We start from the raw sequence: 26784 nt of genomic DNA on the forward strand, positions 1-26784 counted from the left end.
CATGAGACCCAGGTTCGGTCCATGGGTCAGGAAGATCTCCTGGAGAAAGGAATGGCAACCCACTCAGTATTCTTGCCTGGAGAATCCCATGGACAGAGAAGCCTGGCTGGCTACAGTCCATGGGGGTCTCAAAGAGTCAGACACGACTTTATATTCACTTCACTTCATTAATTAGAGTTGAAAAGGAGAAACTCGGAGCTAAGGCAGCTCTTCCCTCATGTGAATCTGAAAAGGTATGCAGCACATCAGAAATCTGCCATCAAGTCGTTTCTACAGAGTGGAACTCTTTACATGGAAAGATCCTCTGGGGTGCCATATGGGAGTTTTTAACTAGGAAATGCTCTGAAGGGCCTGGTCATGGGGTGGTTTCCACACTAAGAAGGTAGGGCTCCCCCGGATGGCGTGTGGGGAGTCCCTGAGGGCTGCCTGCAGGAAGAGGAAGGGCACTCGCGGAGCACACTGCCCTGCAGTGCAGCATCCCCCTCAGTGAGGCTGAAATCCGTATCTTAACTGAGTAATTAGAAAGCTCCTGGGGAGGCTGCTGGGCTTCCCTACGCTGGCCACTCAGGTGACCGACAGCACCAACTGCAGACCACGTTTCTGACTTCAGGAGACCTCTGACAGCAAGAGGAGACTGCTGTTCCAAGTAGAGTCTCCATTTTCACACTGAACCCTAAGGGCTGAAGCTGAAAAAAAATCAGCAGATCAGTCAAGACTCCAAGAAAACTCTCAGTTCTTGGAAAACATGGAAAGCTCTACTGTGTTGTGTTGTTTTTTTTTTTTTGCTTAAATGTGTTGTGTTTTAAACGTGAGGGGGAAAAGAGACTTGGAACGACATCGCTGCTACATGACAAGTCACCAGGAACAGCCACAGCTCTTGGCCCTGCTCTGTGAACACTAAGAGCATTAGACGTGGAACCTCGGCTATTGGACAGTCCATCTCTATTTTGAGATTGGCCAGTCCGACCAGCATCAGGCCACTGGAATATGAATTCACTTCCTCAGCAAGAGCAAGGGCGCTGTGGATACCCACCCATCAAACAGTGTCTGGGAAACACTTCTTAGAGACAGCTGACTCCAGCATATACAGCACACGGAGCTGTTTCCTTTATGCACCAATGGAGAGAATGCCTTGAATGCCCCAGAGGAGAGCAGACAGCATTATCAATCTCCATTAACTCCAATAAGTATAAAAGGGGGAGGACTGATAGTATAAATTTGCTTCCTGAAAATAGGATAGAAACAACTACATTCAGGAGAAAAACATTTACTAAGTCACATGACATGCAGATAAAAAGCTCCAAAAGGGAAGAATATCTTGGATTTTTATCACATGACTTCATCACAAGAAAGTCTGGGTGGGCAGCTGTTTCTGATCTAGAACGGCTGCCAGAAACATTCACCTTTGGGAAGAACCCTTCGCGTCCTCTGAAGTTAGGAGACACCACACACTGCAGCGAGGTTTGATGCTTCTGCTCTGGCTCAGACAGCCCTCCCCGCCACCCTCAACAGCAGCTGTATTTTACTTTGCCTATCTGTGATTCTTTGACTCTTTCTCCTCTCTATAAATCAGATAATGACATCTACACTTTACTCAGTTTTTACAATGACTAGATCATAAAGGACACTCCTAGCACAATGTCTGGTATATACTATTAAATGGTCATTTCTTCTGCAACTTAAGTCCTTTTGTTCTGTGGGAAGGCATCCAGTACTTAACTCTCAGTGTATCTTTGATATTAAGATGTATAACTAAGAAAAATGACACTGTTTGTGGGGGATTTCTTGAGCATCAGTTGGCCAGAAATTGCTACGGTACATGCTATCCTGTGAAAAACAGTGAAAGTGTTAGTTGCTTAGTCGTGTCTGACTCTTTGAGACTGCATGGAGTATAGCCTACCAGGCTCCTCTGTCCATGGAATTCTCCCGGCAAGAATACTGGAGTGGGTTGCCATTCCCTTCTCCAGGGGATCTTCCCAACTGAGGGATCAAACCCGGGTCTCCCGCATTGCAGGTGGATTCTTTACCATCTGAGTCACCGGGGAAGCCCATGTGATATCCCATGGCCCTACTTTTCGCTACCTTCCCCTTGGAAAGCAGAATGCTCCCTGCTGGTGGGAGATTGTCCTCTGCGTTCCCCATGCCTTCACTGGCAGTGCTCTGGGCACCCTATGCGCCCCAGTGAGTCATGGGGGCACCTGTCAAGGCGCCGTCCCCACTGAGTTTGGGGGCTTCGATACAAAAAGATTTGCAGAATCCTGTACATACTAATATCAGAGAAGCCTTGGCCATCGTGGATTTGAGTGTCCACATAGAAGCGGCCAGTTAGACAGCAAGAGCAAAAGATGGGGACTAGGACCGAGATAAAAGCATCAGTGGCTCCGCAGGTGGCTCAGTGGGTGGAAGAATCCACCTGCCATACGAGAGATGCACGAGATGCCGGTCCATCTCTGGGTCGGGAAGACGCCTGGAGGTGGGCGTGGCGGCCCACTCCAGCGTTCTCTCACCCGGGGAATCCCATGGGCAGAGGAGCCTGGCGGGCCACAGTCCATGGGGTCACAAAGAGTCAGACACGACTGAGGTGACTCAGTACGCATGCATGGAAAAGAACTGGCAGAGTTATTCCTGGCTGAGAATTTCATCACTGGCCTTATAAAAGGAATTCATGCAAATCCTATTATCACACTGTATGCTTTCATGTATTCAATCTGTTGAAGACATATTTATTGAGTATCTAATTCGTATAAGGACAAAATCCCTGCATAGAAGGTTAATCTATAGTGAGAGGGATGTATTTAAAATAATACTCAGATAAATATACCACCACCACATCTGATCTTGTTATAAAATAAAACTAGTGATAATAGTGTGTTCTCTGGAATTTATCATTAAGTTTAGTGATGAAACACTTTATAGTTCAAAGAAAAAAAAAAAAAAAGATACTGTCCCCAGTAGGACTGCTCAGCTTGATGCCTTAGAACCCTTCTCTGCAGGAAAAATGAAGCCACATTGTACCAAACACTCTAATCCAGTTCCACCTCTGGTCTCCTGGGACACTCTGAAGCTTTGGGAGTTTAACACAGACCCTTCAGAGTCTGAACTCTGTTGTTGTTCAGTTGCTCAGGCACGTTCCACTCTTTGTGACCCCATGGACTGCGGCATGCCACGCTTCCCTGTCTTTCACTATCTCCTGGAGTTTGCTCAAACTCATGTCCATTGAGTCAGTGATACCACCCAACCATCTCATCCTCTGTCATCTCCTTCTCCTCCTGCCTTCAATCTTTCCCAGCATCAGTGTCTTTTCCAGTGAGTCAGCTCTTCACATTAGGTGGACAAAGTATTGGAACTTCAACTTCAGCATCAGTCCTGCCAATGAATATTCAGGGTTGATTTTCTTTAGGATTGACTGATTTGATTTCCTAGCTGTGTAAGGGACTCTCAAGAGTCTTCTCAGCACCACAGTTAGAAAACATCAATTTTTCTCTGCTCATTTTAGGACCTCCTTAAAGTAACTGAGCAATCAAAATTGGTTGACCTGCCAGGCCCAGTACCTGGGATCTTGACCTACATCCTGCGGATACTTTTAGGACTATGTGCTCAAAACAAACCAGCTAAAGAGGATCCAGGGAACTTCCAGGCCTGCGCTGTTGGAAGATCTAACCCAATGAATGGTGTTCTAGAAGAAAACTCATTGCTCTTAAGTTATCTGATTCAATTAAAAGTTGTCAAGATATTTCTCTTTCTTCTTTAGCAGGACTGACAAAGAACTGAAAAAAATATACCTTTTTTTTTTTAAAGCTCAAATCTTGTGGCAGTGACAGCTTTACTGTCAATCGGAGGGAAAAAGAGACTATTTAAATGATGGTGTTATAAATTCAAAACCCCAAATAACTCACAGAAAGTTTTCCCTTAAAATGATGAAAGTTATAAAAGGAACTAATCTATTAATGCAATCTATTATTAGGTATTTTAATATCTTTGAGACTGTGCTGAGACAGAAGGGAAAAAACCTAAAATCCTGTCCCTGAGAAGTAACAGATAATTTTAAAAAATTCAGGAGACTGAGAGGTGAAGGAAAGCTATACAAGAAGGGAAAAGCCCCCGATCCTGGTCATGCTCTGGGTGAGCTCTGACAGCCATGCTAACCTTTAGTATCTAACATCTGTGGAGCAGGCCCAGTGTGACAGGGGGCGTCAGAAGGGGCAACGGGCGTCAGAGCTGAAGACAATGTTGCAGATTAAAAAGCTCTCTCATACTTACATGAGGGAAACGAGGGGAGACGCACAGCCTGGAGGAGACAGTGAAAACACACAGCCCAGACTTCAAGTAAGAACTTACGCTTTCAGTTAAAGTGCAGCTTCAGCACAATGCATAAAAAGGCATCTGTGACACTTCTGCTGTCTTTGATTTCATTAATATCAATGAGATTCAGAAAACACGCTGCAGGCAGATCAAGCCGTGTAAAAAGAGGAATTAACTGAAACACAATGCATTCTTGGCCTGGGTATGAATCAAGTTCCAGGGCTGCACTCCTATCCTTTGACCTGACTGTTGGTTCCAACTAACGGGGGTGACTGTCACGAAGTCAGATACAGGACAGGAGTAACTTCCCTCTCAGGCATCCCCTCATCCTAAGGAGACAACATGTAACTGCGCTTAAAAATATCCACTTTGTTGGAGGCCTGACTTCGTGCTCCGTGACCCGGGGCAAGTCACACAATCCTCAGGCCTTGGTTTCCTCCTTTCCTCTTTTCCCTTCTCCTTCCCTCCTTTTTTCAAAAATTTTTTAGTTGCAGTATAGTTGACTTACAATGTTCTGTTAGTTTCTGGTCTATAGCAAAGTGATTCAGTTATATATATAAACATATAGATGTTTTCCATATTCTTTCCCATTACGGTCTATTAGAGGATATTGAACATAGTCCCCCATTCGATACACTAGCACCTTGTTCATCTGTTTTATATAGAGCAGTTTGTATCTGCTACTCTCAGACTCCTAGTATCCCTCCCCTGCCCTTTCCCCTTTGAGAGCCATAAATTTGTTTTCTTTGTCTGTGAGTCTCTTTTTGTTTTGTAAATAAGTTCATTTGTATCGTATTTTAGAGTCCACATAGAAGGGGTATCATATTGTATTCGTCTTTCTCTTTCTGACATTGGCTTAGTATGGTAATCTCCAGGTGCAACCATGTTGCTGCAAATGGCATTATTTCATTCTTTTCTATGATTGAGTGATACCCCACGTATATATATACACCACATCTTTATCCATTCGTCTGTCAGTGGACATTTAGGCGGCTTCCATGTCTTGGTTACTGCATATAGTGTGGTCATGAAGACTGAGGTGCATGTATCTTTTAGAATTAGTTTTCTCCAGATATATGTCCAGGAGTGAGGTTGCTGGATCATGTGGCAAGTATACTTTTAGCTTTTAAATAAGGAACCTCCATGCTGTTCTCCAAGTGGCTGTACCAACTTTTGTTCCTACTGACTTTTTTCTACACCCTCTATAGCATTTTGGAGAAGGCAATGGCACCCCACTCCAGTATTCTTGCCTGGAAAATCCCATGGACAGAGGAGCCTGGTAGGCTGCAGTCCATGGGGTCGCTACAAGTCAGACATGACTGAGTGACTTCACTTTCACTTTTCACTTTCATGCATTGGAGGAGGAAATGGCAACCCACTCCAGTATTCTTGCCTGGAGAATCCCAGGGATGGGGGAGCCTGGTGGGCTGCCATCTATGGGGTTGCACAGAGTCGGACACAACCGAAGCGATTTAGCAGCAGCAGCAGCGGCTACATCATTTATTATTTGTAGACTTTTGACGATAGCCATTCTGACCAGTGTGAGGTGGTACCTCATTGCAGTTTTGATTTGCATTTCTCTAACAGTTGGAGAAGGCAATGGCAACCCACTCCAGTACTCTTGCCTGGAAAATCCCATGGACAGAGGAGCCTGGTAGGCTGCAGTCCATAGGGTCACAGAGTTGGACACGACTGAGTGACTTCACTTTCACTTTTCACTTTCGTGCACTGGAGAAGGAAACGGCAACCTACTCCAGTGTTCTTGCCTGGAGAATCCCAGGGACGGCGGAGCCTGGTGGGCTGCCATTTATGGGGCCGCACAGAGTTGGACACGACTGAAGCGACTTAGCAGCAGCAGCAGCATCTCTTCATCTGTATGCCTTCTTTGGAGAAATGTCTACTTAGGTCTTTTGCCTGTTTGTTGATTGGGTGGTTTGCTTTTCTGTTGTTGACTTGCATGAGCTGCTTGTATATTTTGGAAATTAAGCCTGTCAGTTGCATCGTTTGCAACATTTTCTCCCATTCCACAGATTTTGTCTTTTCAATTTGTTTATAGCTTCCTTTGCTGTGTAAGGGCTTTCCTAGTGTCTCAGACGGTAAAAAGGTTGTATAAGTTTGAGTGGGCCCCATTTGTTTATTTTGCTTTGTTTCTATTGCCTTGGGAGACTGACCTAAGAAAACACTGCCAAGACTTGAGTCAGATAATGTTTTGTTCTCTTCTAGGAGTTTTATGATGCCATGTCTTATACTTAAGTCTTAAGCCATTCTGAGTTTACTGTTGTGTATGGTGTGAGGGAGTCTTCTAACATCACTGATTTACATGCAGCTGTCCCGCTTGGCCAACACCACTTGCTGAAGATATTGCCTTCTCTCAGGCTTTCGTTTTCTTCGTTGTAAAATGGACCATGATGCCTACTTCAGAGATTTGAAGGAAAGTGTTTCAGTCAAGTCTGAGGGGCAGAGCCAGGCCCTCTACAAGCACTTGGTCAGCAGCGGCTGTCCTTTCTGTTGCTGTGACAGCTTGCTGAGCAGGTTCTGGTCGGATCTCCTAGGCAGGGCCTTTCTCAGGCTCTGGCTGCCCCGCAAGCCCCTTCCTTGCCTCGCACTCGGGCCTGCAGAAGGTCTGAGCACCAAGGGCTGGGTGAGCTCCTGGGGCCTCCAAAGCATGTCTGGGGGACGGACGGGATGTGGGACTCAGCTCACCTTCTCTTTCTGCTTTTGGTGTTGGTTTTTTTTCCTGCTCCTTAAAAAAAATTATTTATACTTAATTAAAAAAATTTTTTTTAATTAATTTTTTGGGTGTGCTGGGTCTTCACTGCTGCGTGTGGGCTTTCTCGAGCTGCAGCGGGGTTGGGGGAGCCTACTCCCTAATTGCAGTGTACGGGCTTCTCATTGTGGTGGTGTCTCTTCTCCGGCAGACAGTTGCCCCCTGCGGCATGTGGGATCTTCCCACATCAGAGATCAAACCCGTGTCCCCTGCATTGGCAGGCAGATTCTTAATGACTGGACCACCAGGGAAGTCCTTGCTCTGCTTCTTACTAGCTACATGCACATTTCCTTGCCACTCTGAGCTCAGACATCTGCCATCACTAAAACAAGGGTGAGTTCCTAGGTCAGAGCTGTTGTGAGAATGAAATTCAACCAGGAGAGAGAGAAGGCTCCTACTGCACTGTCTAGCACACAGTGGGTTCACAACATGTGTTCATTTCCCATTTCCTTTGCTTCTTACGTAACTCTGCTTACGAGAGAAATTCAGGCTGCCTGGGGTTGGGTTAGGAACAGTGAAAATTCTACTGAAAATAACAAGTGTAGGAGTAGAGCTCTGTGCAAACTCACATACACATTTAAAATACTCAGGTGACTTTACACACATCACAAAACCTCTAAACAATGGAGGAGAGAGAGAGAAGGTTACCAAAATGGGCGGATCATCTTTAACAAGGAGGCCCCTGCCAAGCCTCACACTATCCAGAGCCAGGGCTATTAAGGGATTCCTCAAATTAAAATGAAAATGATCCAAAAAACATCTGGTCCCATTTTGGGCTACATGGGTTTGGCCATCAACTGAAGCCCTGATGTAATTTCTTCCCCTCAATGAGAGTTTCTAGAGCACTGTGGAGGACTCAGCTCCAGGCCCTTGGTGAGACTCAATACAAACCTGTCGGAGAAAGGTCCTTCTTCATCCTTTTTAGTTTCTTGGCCTTTTTCCTTCCCTCTGAGAGGGGTTCTGCACAGGGATCTGTCTGCTCAAGCTCAGTGTCAGAAATCTCCCCCGATACTCGGGCCTCCAGGCCGGCTTCTGCTCGACTGGGACTCAGGTTTCTCTTTCCTACTGTGCTGGTGGCTGTGAGACTGAAATGCAAATAGAGGAACAACATGAGGGTGCTGAGAGTAACTGGAAGACTAAGCCTATAAAAATATTTTAACACTCTTAATTCTATTAACACTTAACTAGCAATCAAACAATACAGGCAGCTGCTCCCTGTGAACTGAAGTCTAAACGTATACCTACAGCAAGCCTATTCAGAGGAATCTTCTGTATCAGACTTGTGCACAGATAGACACAAATCTAAGAGTGTTTAAAAGAAAAAAGTTTTAATGAAAATCCCTGGTCTTTATTTTGATAGAGTTACAAACAGTCGATTCATTGGGAAAGTCCCTGATGCCAGGAAAGATTGAGGGCAGGAGAAGAAGAGGGCAATAGAGGATGAAATGGTCGTATCACTGACCATCATGGACATGAGTCTGAGCAAACTCCAGGAGCTAGTGAAGGATAGGAGGGCTGGCGCCCTGCAGTCCATGGGGTAGAAAAGAGTCAGACACGACTGAAAGACTAAACAACAATCCTAACAGAAGAGTCGGAGAAGGCAACAGCACCCCACTCCAGTACTCTTGCCTGGAAAATCCCATGGGCGGAGGAGCCTGGGAGGCTGCAGTCCATGGGGTGGTAAAGAGTCAGACAAGACTGAGCGACTTCACTTTCACACATTGCAGAAGGCAATGGCAACCCACTCCAGTGTTCTTGCCTGGAGAATCCAAGGGATGGCGGAGCCTGGTGGGCTGCCGTCTATGGGGTCGCACAGAGTTGGACACGACTGAAGCGACTTAGCAGCAGCAGCAACAAAAGAGTACAACAGACTAGCAGAGCGACCATAGCAAAGCAGCGGTGTGGATTACAGCAAGTCACAGAACAGCACTGTTACTTACATGCCTGCCTAACAGATACACAGGAGAACAGGAGAATTCTTGATCTGTCTGCTGCCACACTACTTGTGCATTTGAATGTACTTAAGGGGCATACCTCAGGGCTTCCTGGGTGGCTCAGCAGTCAAGAGTCTGCCTGTCAACGCAGGAGACACAGATTTGATCCCTGGGTTGGGAAGATCCCTGGAGTAGGAAATGGCCACCCACTTCAGTATTCTTGCCTGGGAAATCCCATGGACAGAGGAGCCTGGTAGACTACAATCCATAGAGTCGCAAAGACACAACCATACCCCACCTTCATAGAATCTTCTTCTATTCCAAAAAAGTGACATGTCAAGATAAATCATTAAACCTGGCTTCATTTTTATTTTTATTTTTTTTATTTATTTGAAAAACACTCGTTATTTATTTACTGGCTTCATTTTTAAAGCTTTACAGGATTTGACATGCTGAATTAGATCAGATTACATGTCCTGATTTTCCTTAAGAAAGTATGTTCCCTGAAATAGAACTTGATAAAAACAGAGACCACATGGCCAGTGTGAGTCCTGTCTCCTCTAAATGAGTCTTACAGGTTTTTTTAAAAAACCATAGCCCCACGTTATGAAAAGCATAAGGAATCCAGTCATTCCCCCTAAGGGAGGCCATTCCAGCCCAGAGAGAAGGGTGGATAGCGAGAGAGAGAACGTGAGCATGCCCCTGGGTCAGCCTTTCCTAGGAAGTGAGTGCTTTAAAACAGGGGCCCCCAACCCCCAGACCATGGACCTGTACTGGGTGATGAACCAGGCCGCATGGCAGGAGGTGAGCAGTGGGCGAGCAAGTCAAGTTTCATCTGTGTTCACAGCTGCTTTCCATCGCTCATATTGCCGACCAAGCTCCGCATCCTGTCGGATCAATGGGGGCAGCAGATCCTCATAGGACAGCGAACCCCATTGTGAACCGTGCATGCAAGGGATCTAGGTTGCAAGCTCCTTTTGAGAATCATCCTGAAACCACGACCTACCCTGGTCAATGGAAAAATTGTCTTCCATGAACCTGGTCCCTGCGGCCAAAAAGGGTGGGGTACCGCTGCTTTAAAAATGTTACCTATAAAGCACTCAGGCTACTCAATTATTCAAGTTCAGAAATGTTACTCCTGCACTTCCCTCTTCCCTGTACCTTACACTTGTGCACTCAGAAGAAGGTGGTGGTGGTGTTTAAAAGCCACAGGAAGCAGAACAGAGCCCAGAGCAGATGGCCTCTTAAGAATGGCTGGCTGGCCTGCTACTGTCTTCTTTTCACCTGTATTATCTGCAGCTTTCAGAAACATCTTCTATTGAGGGGACGTGAAGAAAAGGGAGAATACCAATGGAAGTATTGGGGGGTGGGTATTAAAAATTCATGCTAAAGTTTGCTGTTTGAAAACTGACAATACCTTTAAATTTTTCTTAAAGACTGAAACTATTTTTGGTTGGTGTCAAGAAATTTTGAAAAATTCAGAAAGCATAAGTTGGAAGATAGTAAGGACATATCCCTCCATCTAAAAAGGGGTAGGAGGCCTAAATATTCCTCTGTGCTGTAAACCCTGGAACATGACAGCCTCTGAGACATAAATGTTTAATGAAAACTCAGATGGAACCATCGGTACTTCAAGAAATACAAAGTGCTAAAATATCCCTAACTGCACACAGAAATCTAGCGGATGATAAAGGTAGCAATCAGGGATTTCCCGGGTGGTCCAGTGGTTAAGAGTCTGCCTTGCAATGCAGGGGACACAGGTTCGGTCCCTGGTCCAGGAACTAAGATCCCACATGCTGAGGGGCCACTAAGCCCAAGTGCCACAGCTAGAGAGCCTGCACATCACAACAAAAGATCCTGTATGAGAGCCAAGGCGGTCGAATAAATAAATTTTTTTTGGTAATGGTAGTATTTAAATTCCCCTGGAGGAAGAAATGGCAACCAATTCTGGTATTCCTGCCTGAAAATTTCCATGGACAGAGGAGCCGGGTGGGCTACAGTCCAAAGGGTTGCAGAGTCAGATACAACTGAGTGACTGAGCACATACATTCAAACTACTGGGGCAGAAATAAACTTTCAAAAAACCGGTAGTGGGACAAATGGAAAAAGATACACTAGACCCATCCTTTACCCATAAAAAAGAAAAAAATGTTAAAATGGATCAGATATCTAATGAATATGAACCTAAACACATACCGAAGGAAAACATGGATGAATTCCTCCAATACCTGGGTGTAGACAGAGGCATCATGACTCACTATGACTCACAATCCATGTGTAATAAAAGATTTATAAATCTGATCACTTAAAGATAAAAATCCACTGCATAGCACAGTGAAGACAAATGAGAAATCAGGAGAAAATATTGGTAAAGTGTTTCACAGATAAAAGGCTAATGTCTCTAGTATACAAGTAAAACTCAAAATTAAAGGGAAAAAAGACCAAAATTCTATAGGAAAATCAGCAAAGCTATGACTAAATAGCTCATTACACACAAAGATAGACCACACACACACACCTCTTAAACACATAAAAAAATGTTCAATTACCCCTTATACACACAAAAAGATGTTCAATTCCCTTCATGATACAAAATAAAATGAAATATTGTTTCTCACCATTAGATTGGCAAAAACATTCAAATGCTTGATGAAATACTCTGTTGGTGAGACTATGAAAACAGGCACTCACAAACCACTAGTGAGAATGAAAAATGGTCCAACTCTTCCAGAAGCAAATGTGCCAGTATTTAACAAAACTATGTATCTGTTTACTCTTTGAGCTACCAATCCCACTTCGAGGAATTCAGAAGATATACCTCCAACAATGCAAAAATATTTATGTACAAGATCACTCACTGCCACTTTATTTGTTATTAGGATATTTTATTGCCAAATATCCGAATGTCTAAGTATAGGAAATTGGTTGAATAATCGGTTATAAACTGGTTGAATAAACTATGCTATGTATAGTCAATCTAACTAAGCAGTTACAAGAATGAATGATAATCTCAAAGAACTGATATGGAATAATTTCCAGTGAAAATGGTGAAAAAAGCAAAGTGCAAATAAGCAATTTATGAACCTGTATTCCCATTCTTGGGTGGAATATTGGGGTGGGCGGTGGAATTAAAGAAAAAATCCCGAACTCTTCAGTAGGTTTGCTTCTGTAGTTAAATGAGTGAAGCGACTCTGAAAATGTCTGGATACACGATAATGCTTAGCAAATTAGTAAAAGTGTTGATGTAGTTGGAAAATAGATATGCAAATACTGGAACAGGAGAAGGCAAGGGGGACCCTGTGGGGATGGAATGAAATGGGAGATATGAGTATGGGCGTGGCATATCTTTTTTTTTTCATTTTTAGTGGCTATTTTCTATTACGTTTCCTATTTCTTTCTTTTTAAAGAAATATTTATTTATTTGCTTGCAACGCAGGATCTTCAGTTTTCATTGCGGCATGCAGGACCTTCAGTTGAAGCATGTGAATTCTTAGTTGTGACATCTGGGATCTAGTTCCCTGATCAAGGATCGAACCTGGGACCCCTGCACTGGGAGCACGGAGTCTTAGTCACTGGATACCAGGGAAGTCCCCAGACTTGGGATTTCAAAACCAAGTGTGGGTACACGTGTGCATGTTTATCTGCGTATGTATATGACATATATGTGTATACCCATGCACATACTTCCCAGTATTGCCCACTGAAAGGACAGAAGGAAAAAAATTTCAGTGGTCACAAGCACATGTAGTCTCCACATTATAATGTCTAACACCATACCCCACTGAAAACAAAAAGGGCTCCTCAAAGAAGAACTTGATTCCAGGGCTGGGGTAAACGAAGCACAAAATGAGCCCAGAGTATCTTGCTATACAAGAAAGCAGGAAGCTGCTCAGGAGATGACAGTGGACTGGCACAGGGACCAGGGACCGGGTGCAAAGGGCTCTGACTGACCAAGCATGTGAGCACCAGAGTGATTTAAGGGTCAACAATACACTCTAAACCACTGAGAAAAGACAGGAACCCATGGGTCTGCATCAATACACAACAGACAGAGAGAGGAGGGAAGAGCTCTTAATTCTGGTTAAATGCGAAGTAGGAAATGGTAAACGTAGAGAGAGATGGAATTGGCAAATTATCCATTGGTAACCATCACATGAAGAATGACTGATGCAAAAACATCAAGAGATGCAAAATCAGAGGAGAAACTTTGATGAAGTGCAGGATATCCGCATGACCTTAAAGTGTCACTCCTGAGGCTGATATTCTGAGAAGGGCACAGCATCACTTCTGCAGTATTCTAGTCAGAACTGTATAACTTGAATGTAATCATGAAGAAACATCAGACAAACCCAAATGAAAAAAATACCTTATGGAAAAAAAGTGGGGTGAAGGGTTGGTGTCCTTCAAAAATGTCATTGTCATAAAAAAGACTAAAGAGACAATGAAAATTAGTTGTGACACATTATCACAGACTGGATCTTATACTGGAGGTAAAGCTATAAAGATAATATTGGATCAAATAATAAAACTGGAATATGAATAGGAGATTACTGTATTATATCAATGTAAAATTACTGAAGTTGATAACTACACCACAGTTATACTACTACTACTACTACTACTAAGTCACTTCAGTCGTGTCTGACTCTGTGCAACCCCAGAGACGGCAGCCCACCAGGCTCCCCCGTCCCTGGGATTCTCCAGGCAAGAACACTGGAGTGGGTTGCCATTTCCTTCTCCAATGCATGAAAGTGAAAAGTGAAAGTGAAATCACTCAGTCTTGTCCGACTCTTCGCGACCCCATGGACTGCAACCCACCAGGCTCCTCCGCCCATGGGATTTCCCAGGCAGGAGTACTGGAGTGGGGTGCCATTGCCTTCTCCGTGATGTCTGTCTACTGCAGCACAATCTAGGACTGAGTTGTGTAAGTGCTTACACACGAGTGATAAATGTATCACCAACCCAGTAATACAAGGAAGCAGCTCCCTGACCCATTAACAAAACGTCTCATTTGATACAAGTGAAAGTGAAAGTTGCTCGGTTGTGTCTGACTCTTTGCGACCCCAGGGACTGTAGCGTGCCAGGCTCCTCTGTCCGTGGGATTCTCCAGGCAAGAATATTGCAGTAAGTAGCTATTCCCTTACCAGGGGATCTTCCTAATCCAGGGATTGAACTCACGTCTCCCACATTGCAGGAGGATTCTTTACTGTCTGAGCCACCAGGCAAGCCCAAGAATATCGGAGTGGGTAGCCCCATCCCTTCTTTGGGGGGTCTTCCCAACCAGGAATCGAACCAGAGTCTCTGCACTGCAGGTAGATTCGTCACCAGTGGAGTCCCTTTAGGGTCGCCCGGAGTCAGCACCCATGCCTTTTCGTTTTTCAATGCCTGGGCCCTTCAGTTCATCCCCTCATTTAACCAACATTCTATTAACATGATGAGCATCTCCCATGGGTCTCCTTCCAACCCTGTCCAGTCCTGCCTGTTGACTCTCAGTCACCGTTCCAGCTCCTTCCTACACTGTCGCCCGTGCACCCTCCCAATCTTGCCTCTCGATTCTTAAAACAGGATCTGAAGTGGTTAGTCCTTCCCCTTCCTCCTCCTCCCAGTCTCCCTTCCCTTTCAAATCCTTTCCTTCCAATGTTACCAAACATCTTCCAAAGCAGAGATCTGATCAAATATTTCTAGCTCTGAGACTTCCACTGCTTTCACCACAAAATTGACTTGTAACTGCTTAGAGCAGCATACAGGTTCCTCTGTCATCTGGGTCCCCATTGGTTTCTCCAGCCTTATCTTTTTTTTAAATTATTTATTATTACTTTGGCTGCGCTGGGTCTCTGTTGCTGTGAGTCGGTTTTCTCTAGCTGCGGTGAGCAGGGGTTACTCTTGGCGGTGGTGTGTGGGCTGACTCTCACTGCAGCGGCTTCTCTTGTCGCACAGCATGGGCTCCAGATGCACAAGCTTCAGCAGTTGTGACTCACGAGATTTGCTGCCTTGTGGCATGTGGGATCTTCCTGGACTAGGGATCGAACCCACGTCCCCTCCATTGGCACGTGGATGCTTAACCACTGGACCACCAGCAAAGTCCTTCTAGCCTTCTCTTCCAAGATGCAGTTGAGTTGTAAAGACAGCATCTGTTTACCTTAATTAATTCCATGACATGCAGTTTTCCACATGGTCTGCTGTCCATCAGTGGGCCTATCAACCCCAATACACCCTGTATGTCCCATTCTGACATTGCTGTTTGTGCCAAGAGCCTACTGCCCATCTCTTCCTGCTCAAATACAACTAGCCTCACAGAATGCTCCCTAATTCCTCTGTTCGGTGCTCCTTTTCCTCCATGCTTCCTGGAACACTCTGCTTGTCTGTCTCCAGGGGCCTTTAAGTCATATGTCCTTATCATCTATAATAAACAAAACTGGGACCAAAGCAGATGTTCACCAATAGGAGAACAAACAAACAAACTGCAACACAGGTATACAATGAAACACTCAGCTCATAACAATAAGAAATTACTCATATAAGCAACACGGGGGAATCTCAAGCACATGCTAAGTGAATGAAGCCTTCACATAAAACAGTGGGTATTTCATAATTCCATGTGTATGAAATTCCAGAAAAGGCTTAACTACAGAGAAAAAAAACTGAGGAAGAACTGGGGGATGGCAGAGGCAGAGGGACCTCAACTTTCTGGAGTGATGTTAATACTCTGTATCTTTATACAGAATACACTTTTGTCAGAACTAGTCCTCAACATTAGGTAGTTTTCTATGAGTATCAGGATTGACTGCATTAATTTTAGCCTGAATTTGCAGATGATGATTTTGCAGGTGTTTTCTGGAAACATTATTTTTATCCTCATTGTACGTCACTGGGATAACCCATGAATGTCTAGTGTTCCTCTTGATAAATTTCTAAGAGTCTACTATGTATCACAGCCTATGCGAGCACCTTGCCTCTGGGAGGTTCCTGTTTTATACGACTTTTAATTTTACAAAACATTTTCAGAAACATTTTCCCCAATTAATTTACAACACATTTCTTAGTTCTTTTTTTTTTTTCAGCACCCCTCAGCATGTGGGAATATCAGTTCCCCAATGAGGGATCAGAGCAACTCCCCGTTCATTGGAAGTGAAGAGTCTTAACCATTGGACCACTTAACCATTGAAGTCCCCATATTTCCTTTTTTTTGGCTTCACTAGGTCTTTGTTGCTGTGCATGGGCTTTTCTCTAGTAGTAGAGCCAACAACAGGCTTTCGAGTGCACGGGCTCAGTAGTTGTGGCACACGGGCTTGGTCGTGGCCTTGCAGTATGTGGGATCCCTGACCAGGGATCGAATCTGCATCCCTGCATTGGAAGATGGATTCTTAACCTCTAGATCACCAGGGAAGATCTTCAGTTCAGTTCAGTCACTCAGTGGCTCTTTGCAACCCCACGGACTGCAGCACGCCAGGCCTCCCTGTCTATCACCAACTCCCAGAGCGTGCTCAAACTCATCTCCATCACGTCAGTGATGCCATCCAACCATCTCATCCTTTGTCGTCCCCTTCTCTGCCTACCTTCAATCCTTCCCAGCATCAGGGCCTTTTCAAATGAGTCAGTTCTTCACATCAGGTGGCCAAAGTACTGGAGTTTCAGCTTTAGCATCAGTCCTTCCAATGAATATTCAGGACTGATTTCCTTTAGGATGGACTGGATGGACCTCCATGCTGTCCAAGAGACTCTCAAGAGTCTTCTCCAACACCACAGTTCAAAAGCATAAATTCTTTGGTGCTTAGCTTTCTTTATGGTTCAACTCTCACATCCATACATGACTACTAAAACCATAGCTTTGACTAGATGGACCTTTGTTGGCAAAGTAACGTCTCTGCTTTATAATACGCTATCTAGGTTGGTCACAGCTTTTCTCCAAGGAGCAAGCATCTTCTAATTTCATGGCAGTTCGTAATCTACAGTTTCTAGCTTCAAATAAGAAGCCTTTGCTCCCTAGGAAGGGCTACTGTTTACTGGACATTTTGCCTGAGAAAGCCCTCACATAGGTGTGAAATTAACACAGTTCAGATGTTTGAATATGCATTTGTATGAAATATCTACACCAATATAAAATTTTCTCAACTGTTACTCTTTCATTAAAAATAAAAATTGTGACTGTATCCTGTATAGCTTAACTAAAGTGGTTTTGGATCAAAAACAGTTTTTATTAAACACTGAAAACCAGATTTAGGCAGTAAGGCCTTTAAGTTTTTGATTATCCATTTTTATGGCCCAGTGTTGTGTGTGTGTGTGTGTGTGTGTGTGTGTAGACACTCAATATATGCAAGTTGATAGGCTAGTACATTACAGATTGATTTTAAAGATCAAAAGTCAGGATGAAAACCCAGCAAAACAACCTCTATGAGTCTGAGCTCACTTCGCATGCAAAACTAGAATGCACAAAGTGAACTACTTTATAATGCATACCAAGTGCATTTAAATCCAGGAAAGAAGTGGTGATTAATTTAAAAAATAAAATGTTAGAGAAACAACATGGTATGCCAAAACTGAACAGCAAACCTTTCTTAGTGTCTATATGGGGGAATGCAAATGATAAGCTGGCCTGGTTACAACAGCTCTTAGGTCAAACTTAGAATTCTGCTACGAGATATCGTTAACAATGCAGCAACTACAAATCAAATTCTGCCAGGGTGAATATCTCCATTAACTTCCTCCTCTTAGTAGAAAAGAAGGTTTGCTAACAGGAAGCTCACATTTATGAGCTTCTACAAATGCCTTTTTCTGTAAAACCACAAAAATTTGACTGCCTCAGGAAAAATTTCCCCTCTTTACTTTTAATTAGGGCATTATCTACATGCAATTAAATCCACTCATTTTAAGTATACAGTTCAGTAAATTTTTATTATTTATTTGTTTGGTTGGCTGTACTGGGTCTTAGGTGTGGCATGTGGGACCTCGTTCCCTGACCAGGCATTGAACCTGGGCTCCCTGCGTTGGGAGGGCCAAGTCTTAGCCACTGGACTACCAAAAAAGTCCCCAGTTTGGTTAATTTTTGAAACTGTATGTAGCCCTGTAAGTACTGTAACAATCAAGATAGATGTCAGTTTCCTTTCTCTAAAAATATTCCTTGTGCCACTCTGCACTCAATTCCCTTCCCAGCAACCACTGATCTGCCTGCAGTCCCCATAGCTTTGCTTTTTCTAATGGTTCATATGAACGAAATGATACAGTATTTAGTCTTTTCTGTTTGACTCATGCTTAGCATAATACTCTGAGAACCAGCCACACAGTTGGAAGGATCGATATTTCATTCCTTTTGTTACTAAATAATATTATTTCATAGTATGGCTATACTGCAATTCATTTACTCATTTATCAGTTGATGGACTTCTGGGCTGCTTCCAATATTCTGCTACTATAAACAGGAATACTATGCACATCCGTGTAAAGGCTTTTCCGAGTTTTTTTAATCGTGGCAAAAGACACAAACCATAAAACTACCACCTCAGTGGAATTAAGTACATTTATATTGTTGTGCAACCGCCACCACCATCCTTTCCCAGAACTCTTTCCACTTTGCAAAACTGAAACTCTGTACCCATTGAACATTAATACCCCATTCCCTTTTCCTCCCAGGCCCTGGCAACCACCATTCTACTTCTGTCTCTATGATTTTGACTACTCTAGAAGGTACTTCATAGAAGTGGAACCATACAGTATTTGGCTTTTTTTCATCTAGCATAATGTCAAACAAGGTTCATCCATCTTGTTGTGTGGGCCAGAATTTCGTTCCTTTTTCAGGCTGAATAAAAGCCCATTGTATAGGGCTTCACTGGTGGCTCAGTGGCAAAAAAAAAGGAAAAAAAAAAAATCCATCTGCCAATGCAGGAGATATGGGTTTGATCCCTGGTCTGGAAAGATCCCACACGGCATGGAGCAACTAAGCCCGTGGGCCACAACTATTGAGCCTGTGCTCAAGAGCCTGGGAGCCACAACTACTGAGCCCATGTGCTGCGACTGCCGAAGCCTGCAAGCCCGAGAGCCCGTGCTCCACAACCAGAGAAGCCACTGCAATCAGAAGCCCGTGCACTGCTACTGTTAGTCCACTGTACACATACCACAGTTTGCTTATCCATTCATCTCTCAGCGAACACTTGGGTTGCTTCCACATTTTAGCTGCGAAAATGCTGCTATCAACATGGGCTGTACAAATCTCTCTTCAAGACTCTGCTTTCAATTCTTTTGGGTACATATCAAGAAGAGGAATTGGTGGGATCATACGACAAATCTGTTTTTAGTTTTCTGAGGAACCATCATACTGTTTTTCACAGCAGCTGTATCAGTTTACATTCCTACCAACAGTGCACAAAGTTCCAATTCTCCTATCTTTGTTAACATTTATTTTCTAGTTTCGTATTTTTCTTAATGGGTATGAGGTGGTATCTCACTATGATTTTGCTGTGCATTTCTCAAAGCATAGTGACACTGAAAATCATGTGCTTATTGGTCATTTGAGTACTTTCTTTGGAGAAATTTCTGTGCAAGTTCTTTGCTCGTTTTTGAATCAAGCTGTCTGATTCTTATTGCTGTTGGGTTTTAGGAATTCTCTATATACTCTAGACATTAATTCCTTATCAGATATATGGTTTGAAAATATTTTCTCCCATTCTGTGGACTGCCTTTTCACTCTGTTGTAGTGTCTTTTAACGCACAAAAGCTTTTATTAATTTTCATGAAGTCCACTTTATCTGTTTTTTGTGTCCTGTGTCTTTCATGTCATATCTAAGAAGTCATTGCCAAATGCAATGTCATTAAAACTTCTCCCTATGTTTTCTTTGTTGTCTTCTCAGAGTTCTATAGTTTTAGCCTCTATGTTTATATATATACATATATATACATATATATATTTAATCCAGTTTGAGTTAATTTTTGTATATGGTGTTACGTTAGGGTCTGACTTCATTTTTTCCTGTGGATATACAGTTTACCCAACACCATTTATTCAAAAGACTGTCCCTTCTCACTGAATGGTCTTAGAACAATCCTTGTTGAAAATCATCTGACTACTGATATATGTCTGTATGCCAGAACCACACTGTTTCGATTACTGTAGCTTCATGGTGAGTTTTGATATCAGCAAGTGTTAGGTCTTCAAATTTGCTTTTCTTTTTCCAAGACTGTTTTGGCAATCAAGGATCTCCTGAGATTCTGTAAGCATTTTAGGATGGATTTTTCTATTTCTACAAAAAATAGGTTTTTGAAAGAAATTGCATTGAATCTGTAGATCACTAACATCTTAATAATATTCAGTCTTCAAATTCATCAACAGAGAATATGTTTTCATTTATTTAGCTCTTTAATTTCTTTTGTCATGTTTTAGAGATGGTAAGAGAGACCCACCCCTCTCTGTATTCCTCTTCTTATAAGGGCACCAATCCCATCATGAAGCCCCTACTCTCATGACCTCATCTAATTCTAATCACCTTCTCAAGGCCCCATCTCCTAATTCCATCTCATTGGGAGTTAGGGCTTCATCATATGAATTCAGGGGTGGGGTGGAAACTCAATTCAGTCCACAACATAAGGTCACTAAGTCTTTTCTCCATCTCTAGAAGTGTTACAGTTTTAATTCTTACATTTAGGCCTGCAAGGCATTTTAAGCTTCATTAGATATATGGTGGATATAAGAGTGGAAGTTTATTTTTTTTGCATTTGATTGAGAACAATTTGTTGTCAAAACTAACCTTTGCCTATTGAATTACCAGCACTTTCATCAGAAATTTTGATTTTTTCCAAATTCCCGACAATTATTAATCTTAGGATTTGAGAACAAGAAATTGGAATTGCCAAATTACATATTATTCTGCATTTTTCACACTTTCTTACATGATTTTAAGTAATAATGAGTAATCATGAAACAATGAATCACTTCTGTGATAGGGTTATGTTAAGAAGTTTCAGGGGCTTCCCTGGTGGTCCAGTGGTTAGGAGACTGTTTGCCAATGCAGAGGACATGGGTTCGATCTCTGGTCCAGAATGATCCCACATGCCTCGAGGCAACTACTGAGCCCATGAACCATAACTACTGAAACCCAAGAGTTTAGAGCCCTTGCTCTGCAACAAATGGTAGCCTCCTCAGTGCAACCAGAGAAAGCCTGCACACAGCAACAAAGACCTAGTGCAGCCAAAAATAAAATAAATAAGGAAATAAATCTTGAAAAAAAAGAAGTTTCAGGGGTTACTTTGGTAAAGTAAGATACAATAATAAATGTGTGGGTTCCTATTATTATGAACAAATAGACTGTGACAATACCATATATTTCAATACATGTAAAAAATAATCTCCACCTGACACAGAAATCTGATAATAAAAACATTAGCACTAAATGAATGCCCAATAAATATCATTTAAAAACAGAAAGATGTCACAAGTATTTTGTATTTAAAAGTTATTCTTAAATGAGATTTTAAAACACATAAGCATTAGTATTTTTCATAAGACAAATGTTCCAGATGGAGAAGAGATTCGCTCAGGTCGTGCTGATGTTGATCACACTATTCCGAGTGTGTCCAAAGCAAATACAAGTTGGGTGTTAAACTATGCACTATTTCATATAGACTCATTTCCTTTTCTAGAGATGAAAATACTTTGTCTGCTTGCCTTAATTTTGGTTTTGCTGCTAAAATTGATACCGCTTGTCCTAATTCAGATTTTAGATCGACTGATTTCACATTGGAATATTCCACAATGACACTTACATTTTGTCTCTGCATTTTTTCTGCAGAAGTCTTTACAAAGAACTGTAACCTACAGCAAATATTCAAACACTGGAACACTACTGGATTCTATTAAGATAATGTAACATTCAGATATCCTATTAACAGTACATGGTTCAAAACTGCCAAATTAAAGACTGCTTCCAAAACTGATTTCTTGGAGCAAGATTTGCAGAATCTTTATACAGTGTACTACTGTTTGTAATCTCGCTAATATTTTTTAAAATTAATTTATTGCTGTGCTGGGTCTCTGTTGCTGTTGTGTGGGCTTCCTCTGGTTGCGGCAAGCAGAGGCTACTCTCAAGTTGTGGTGTGCAGGCTTCTCATCACGGTGGCTTCTCTCATTGCAGAGCACGGGCTCCAGGGCACAAGGGCTTCAGTAGCTGTGACTCGTGGGCTCCAGAGCACTGCTCAGTAATTGTGGCACATGGCTCAGTCGCCCCACAGAATGTGGGATCTTCCCGGACTAAAGATCAAACCCATGTCCCCTGCATTACAGGGCGGATTCTTAACCACCAGATCACCTCGGAAGTCCAATACATTCCTTCTTATAAGAATAAGTTAGTATTAATAGCAGACAGGGCCGCAAACACATATAACAAAGCAACAGTGACAAGCAAGAATGACTGATCTGATGGTGGCCCTGTTCATCCTGTCTGCTCCAGTCCTTACTTCAAAAATGTTGACCTTAACCTTTGACATTGATTCCACTCTTGCTTTTGACTTGTCAGATGATTCCTTTGAGTTAGTAATGCCTATGACTTTTTTTTAGTAATGCCTATGTTGATGGTTAAACTTTAATTCCCACAGATGTTTTCCCTTTACCCTGATCTCTCAACTGATACTTCTTATGATTTGGAATAATACATAGACGTCCCTAGAAACGCCAGGAAGGAACTCCTGCATGGCAACCCTATTGGAAATAAACCGACCACACACTGGACTCTCTGCTGTCTCACTATCTGCCTGTCTCTCCTTAGGCCAGCACCACACTGTTTTCACCCCCAGCTTCAGTGTAAGTCCTAAAGACAAAGGTAAGTTCTTTAGCTGGCCAGGAAGTTCACACTGCTAAGTAAAATAACAGCCACCTTTCATTTTAAAGGGGTGCATAGTTTATAAAATTCTCTCATTTGATATTTGTCTGTGATCATTTGAAGCTGAACATGCGTTTTCATTCCCATTTTACAAGCAAGAAACCACATCCTCAGAATAAGTGACTCCTCCCAGATTGTGTAGCCAGTTGGGTAGGTCTGAGGGTGTTCTCCGAGTCTACTCCTCTTTGAAATGCTCCACAGCCTTGCCCCTCACACCAGCTCCCCAGGGCCAGTTCCTTCTGTGCAGGTCTCAACTGAGAAGAGACTGCCTTGGAAAGGTGTGGCATGGCCCCCCGAGGAGCCCAAGCAGCTCTCACCCCTCCCTGTTTGTCTTCCTCTTCCTACTCATCTCTGCCTCTGTTTCATACTGATTTGTGACTTGCTTATTCTCTCTCTCTGCCACTAGAAGGTAAGTTCAGCGAGAGCAGGATCTTACTCTCTGCTGACCTCAGGGTTCTCAGTACCCTGTGCAGAGCCTGCAGAGTCAGTCAGTCCTTTTCAGTCAAGAAATAAGTGAATGCTCCCCCCATCAGACCAAAAAGCTAAGTGACAAACACCAGACTGCTTATCCTGTTCTGAATTATACATAATACTAACATGGTTTACCGTCTAGGACAGTAAGTTCCCTACATATGAACCTTCAAGTTGCAAACTTTCAAAGGTGTAAATGTGCCTTCCACCAGCATCAGGAATGAGTGAAATTGTGTGTGTTATTTATGTGAAAGGTATTATAAACCTGTTACAGGACAGGACTCTAGCTGGTTGTGTTAGCTGGGGACCTAGGCTAACTTTGTTGGATTTAACAAACTGGACTTATGAATGCGCTCTTGGAAAAGAACTCATTCACATGTAGGGGACTTACTGTACACAGTCAACTTCCCCAGAATGCCTAGAAAAAAGCACACACCCCACAAGAAAAGAGCCAAGGGAAAGAAGAGGTGTCCCACTGTGCAAACTACCTCACTCTGCAAAATGAACTGGAAAAATCTGGGGATGTGGGAGCTAGAAAATGCATTTGTATTGTTTTCACAAACTCCCGGGCTGCATTCAAATTCCAGCAGCATGACTGTTTCTGAGTCTGCAGGCATGGTCCGGGTGGACGACAGGAGGATGCCACAGAGCCTAGACTCAATTCAGAAGGCAGCTCCTTGAAAACTGCTGATCAACTGTGATTCTTATTTCTAAAAAAGAAGTCTGAGTTTGAAAAGCAAAATTAAGTACGGTACATCTGTATGATGGCTACCCAGGAATAAAGGCTGTCATTTGTGGAATGAAAGGTGGTGGGTGGGGAGGATATACGAATGCGTGGCATGAGTATGTGCTCAGTCCTAGGCATAACGTTTGTTTGTAAATTAGCATAAAGGAGACAAAAATTGGTTCTGGGTTACAAAAAAATCAATGGCATGCAATTAGAAATACATTTTACAAGAACATAGTCTGAACCTGGTAAATAGTCCCCTATTCCTAACTTACTTTAATTCAATATAGAAAAGATTGATAACAAACACGAACAACATCAATACTAACTCCTAAATTTTAAGAATTTAGACTCAACGTACAATTAATTGAAGCTGAATTCACAATATTTGGAATTCTCAGGGGCTAGGAAAAATTTAATTTTGCAACTAAAATTTACTTTTGCCTCCAATGAAAGGGCTTACTAATCATACCAGTAATATTGGGCTTCCCAGGTAGTTCAGAGGGTAAAGAGTCTGCCTGCAATGTAGGAAACTTGGGTTTGATCCCCAGGTTGAGAAGATCCCTTGGAGAAGAATACTCACTCCAGTATTCTTGCATGGAGAATTCCACTGACAGAGGAGCCTGGTGGGTTACAGTCCATAGGGCCACAAAGAGTTGGACTTCACTGAGCAACTTAGCACGCACATACATAGCACCAACAATCAAACCAAAACGACTCCCCTCACCATACCAAAAGCTCAACTATTTTAGAAAATGAACTGCTTTTGAACAACTTCCAGGAAGTTAAACATGACCAACTGAACATAGGGATTTATCTGTAGAGAGACAGAAATATCCTTACAAAGGCACAGAAGAGGAGAGGCAGCGGGAGAGGATGCGATGTGTGCTCACCTTGGAGACATGGTCTTTGGAGATGACAAGTAAGGACAGGAGTCCCACAAAACATTGCATAGTGGGGGAAACAAATCTAAGTGTGGTATAAAAAGCTGGTTCGCCCAATAGAGCTCTGCGTAGTCTAGGCAAATAACAGGCACCAGATTCCTGTGGGTGATAAGGACTGGCTATGCCAACAGAGGGAGAGGCTGTTCTAGGACCCCCACCCCACTCCTGTGAAGCCAGGGGGCCAGCATTCCCCCAAAGTCAACAGAAGCTGGAGAGGAGGTTTTGGCTCTGGAGAAACTGATCCCCTCAGAGAGGCACCAGGTCCAGCAGTAGAGAGCGGGATTGACTTGGGCAATAAGAACTGACTAACAGAGGAAGGAGGGCTTCCCGGGTAGCTCAGCTGGTAAAGAATCCACCTGCAATGTAGGAGACCCTGGTTTGATCCCTGGGTCGGAAGTTCCCCTGGAGAAGGGATAGGCTACCCACTCCAGTATTCTTGGGCTTCCCTGGTGACTCAGATGGTAAAGAATCTGCTGGCAACAAAAGAGACCTGGGTTTGATCCCTGGGTTGGTAAGATTCCCCCAGAGAAGGGCATGGCAACGCACTCCAGTATTCTTGCCTGGAGAATCCCCACAGACAGAGGAGCCTGGCGGGCTGCAGACATGACTGAGCAACTAAGCACAGCACAACAGAGGAAGGAGTATCTCCCATATACTAAGAAGTGAGCCTCCAGGGCACCAGCGGTCAGGTCATCTCCCAGAAGCTACAAATTAGAAAATCAATCTCTAAAAGAGCTCAGTCCTTAGAGCTAGCATCACACTTAACGTGGAATGCTTTTGCCCTAAGATCAGGAACAAGGCACAGATATTGACTCTCACCATTTCTATTCAAAACTGTACTAGAGGCTCTTGCCAGAGAAATAAGGCAAGAAAAAGAAATTAAATTCATAAGGTCCTTTGGATAGAGAGAAATACTAATGCCTTTTTTTTTTTAACAGATTGTCTAAACAGAAAACACCAAATAGTCTACAAAAAGGTTGTAAGATTCAAGGATACAAGGTCAAAATAGACAAATCACCTGTATTTTTTATATTAGCAGTGAATGACAAGAAATTGAACCTTAAAATGTATGACTTACAAAAAAAATATGACTTACAGTAGCATCAAAAAGTAAAATACTTAAGGACAACTCTAATAAAACATATGTAAAATCTGTATGCTGAAAACTACAATATGGTGATGTGAGAAATCAAAGTAAACCTAAGTGAAAATATACACTGTGTTCACCGGTGAGAAGACTCAATACAGTTAAGCTGTTAACTCTCCCCAAAATCATCTTATATTAATAGATTCAACAAAATCCCAATCAAAGTTCTAGCAGACTTTTTATAGAAATCAACAAATTGACTCTAAACTTTCTGTGCAAAAGCAAAGAACTTGGAATAAGCATTATTTTTTTTAAAGAAGAAAATGGTTGAAGGATCTACTATCTGATTTCAAGGCTCACTAAAAAGCTTCAGCATAAATCAAGACACTGTAGCATTGGCATAAAGACAGACACAGATCAATGGAATATAACAGAGTCTAGAAATAGACCGCATGCATATGGCCAACGGGTTTTTGACAAAGGAATCAAGGTAATTCAATAAAGGACAGTATTCTCAAAAAACGGTGCCAGAACAAATGGACATCTATATGCAAAAAATGAAACTGTATTCATAACTCATTCTGTACATAAAAATCAACTGGAAATAGATCATATGCCTAAACATAAAACTATAAAACTTACAGAAAAAAAAAAGAACGAAAATCCTTATGACTCTAGTTTAGGCAAAGA

The 26784-nt window shown here is 42.7% G+C and overlaps 1 protein-coding gene across 4 annotated transcripts in view; it reads right to left on the bottom strand.

Moving 5' to 3' along the window:
- The window catches only part of PARN (poly(A)-specific ribonuclease), a 200045-nt gene that overhangs the window by 5490 nt on the left and 167771 nt on the right, over nucleotides 1-26784 (bottom strand). For all 4 annotated transcript variants that reach the window (XM_013974854.2, XM_005697515.3, XM_013974853.2 and 1 more), the window contains one exon: nucleotides 7961-8154. In XM_013974854.2, the coding sequence (XP_013830308.1) occupies nucleotides 7961-8154 (194 nt within the window). The remainder of the gene's footprint in view (nucleotides 1-7960; nucleotides 8155-26784) is intronic.

The sequence above is a fragment of the Capra hircus genome, chromosome 25 (genome assembly GCF_001704415.2).
Source record: "Capra hircus breed San Clemente chromosome 25, ASM170441v1, whole genome shotgun sequence".
Lineage (NCBI taxonomy): Eukaryota > Metazoa > Chordata > Mammalia > Artiodactyla > Bovidae > Capra > Capra hircus.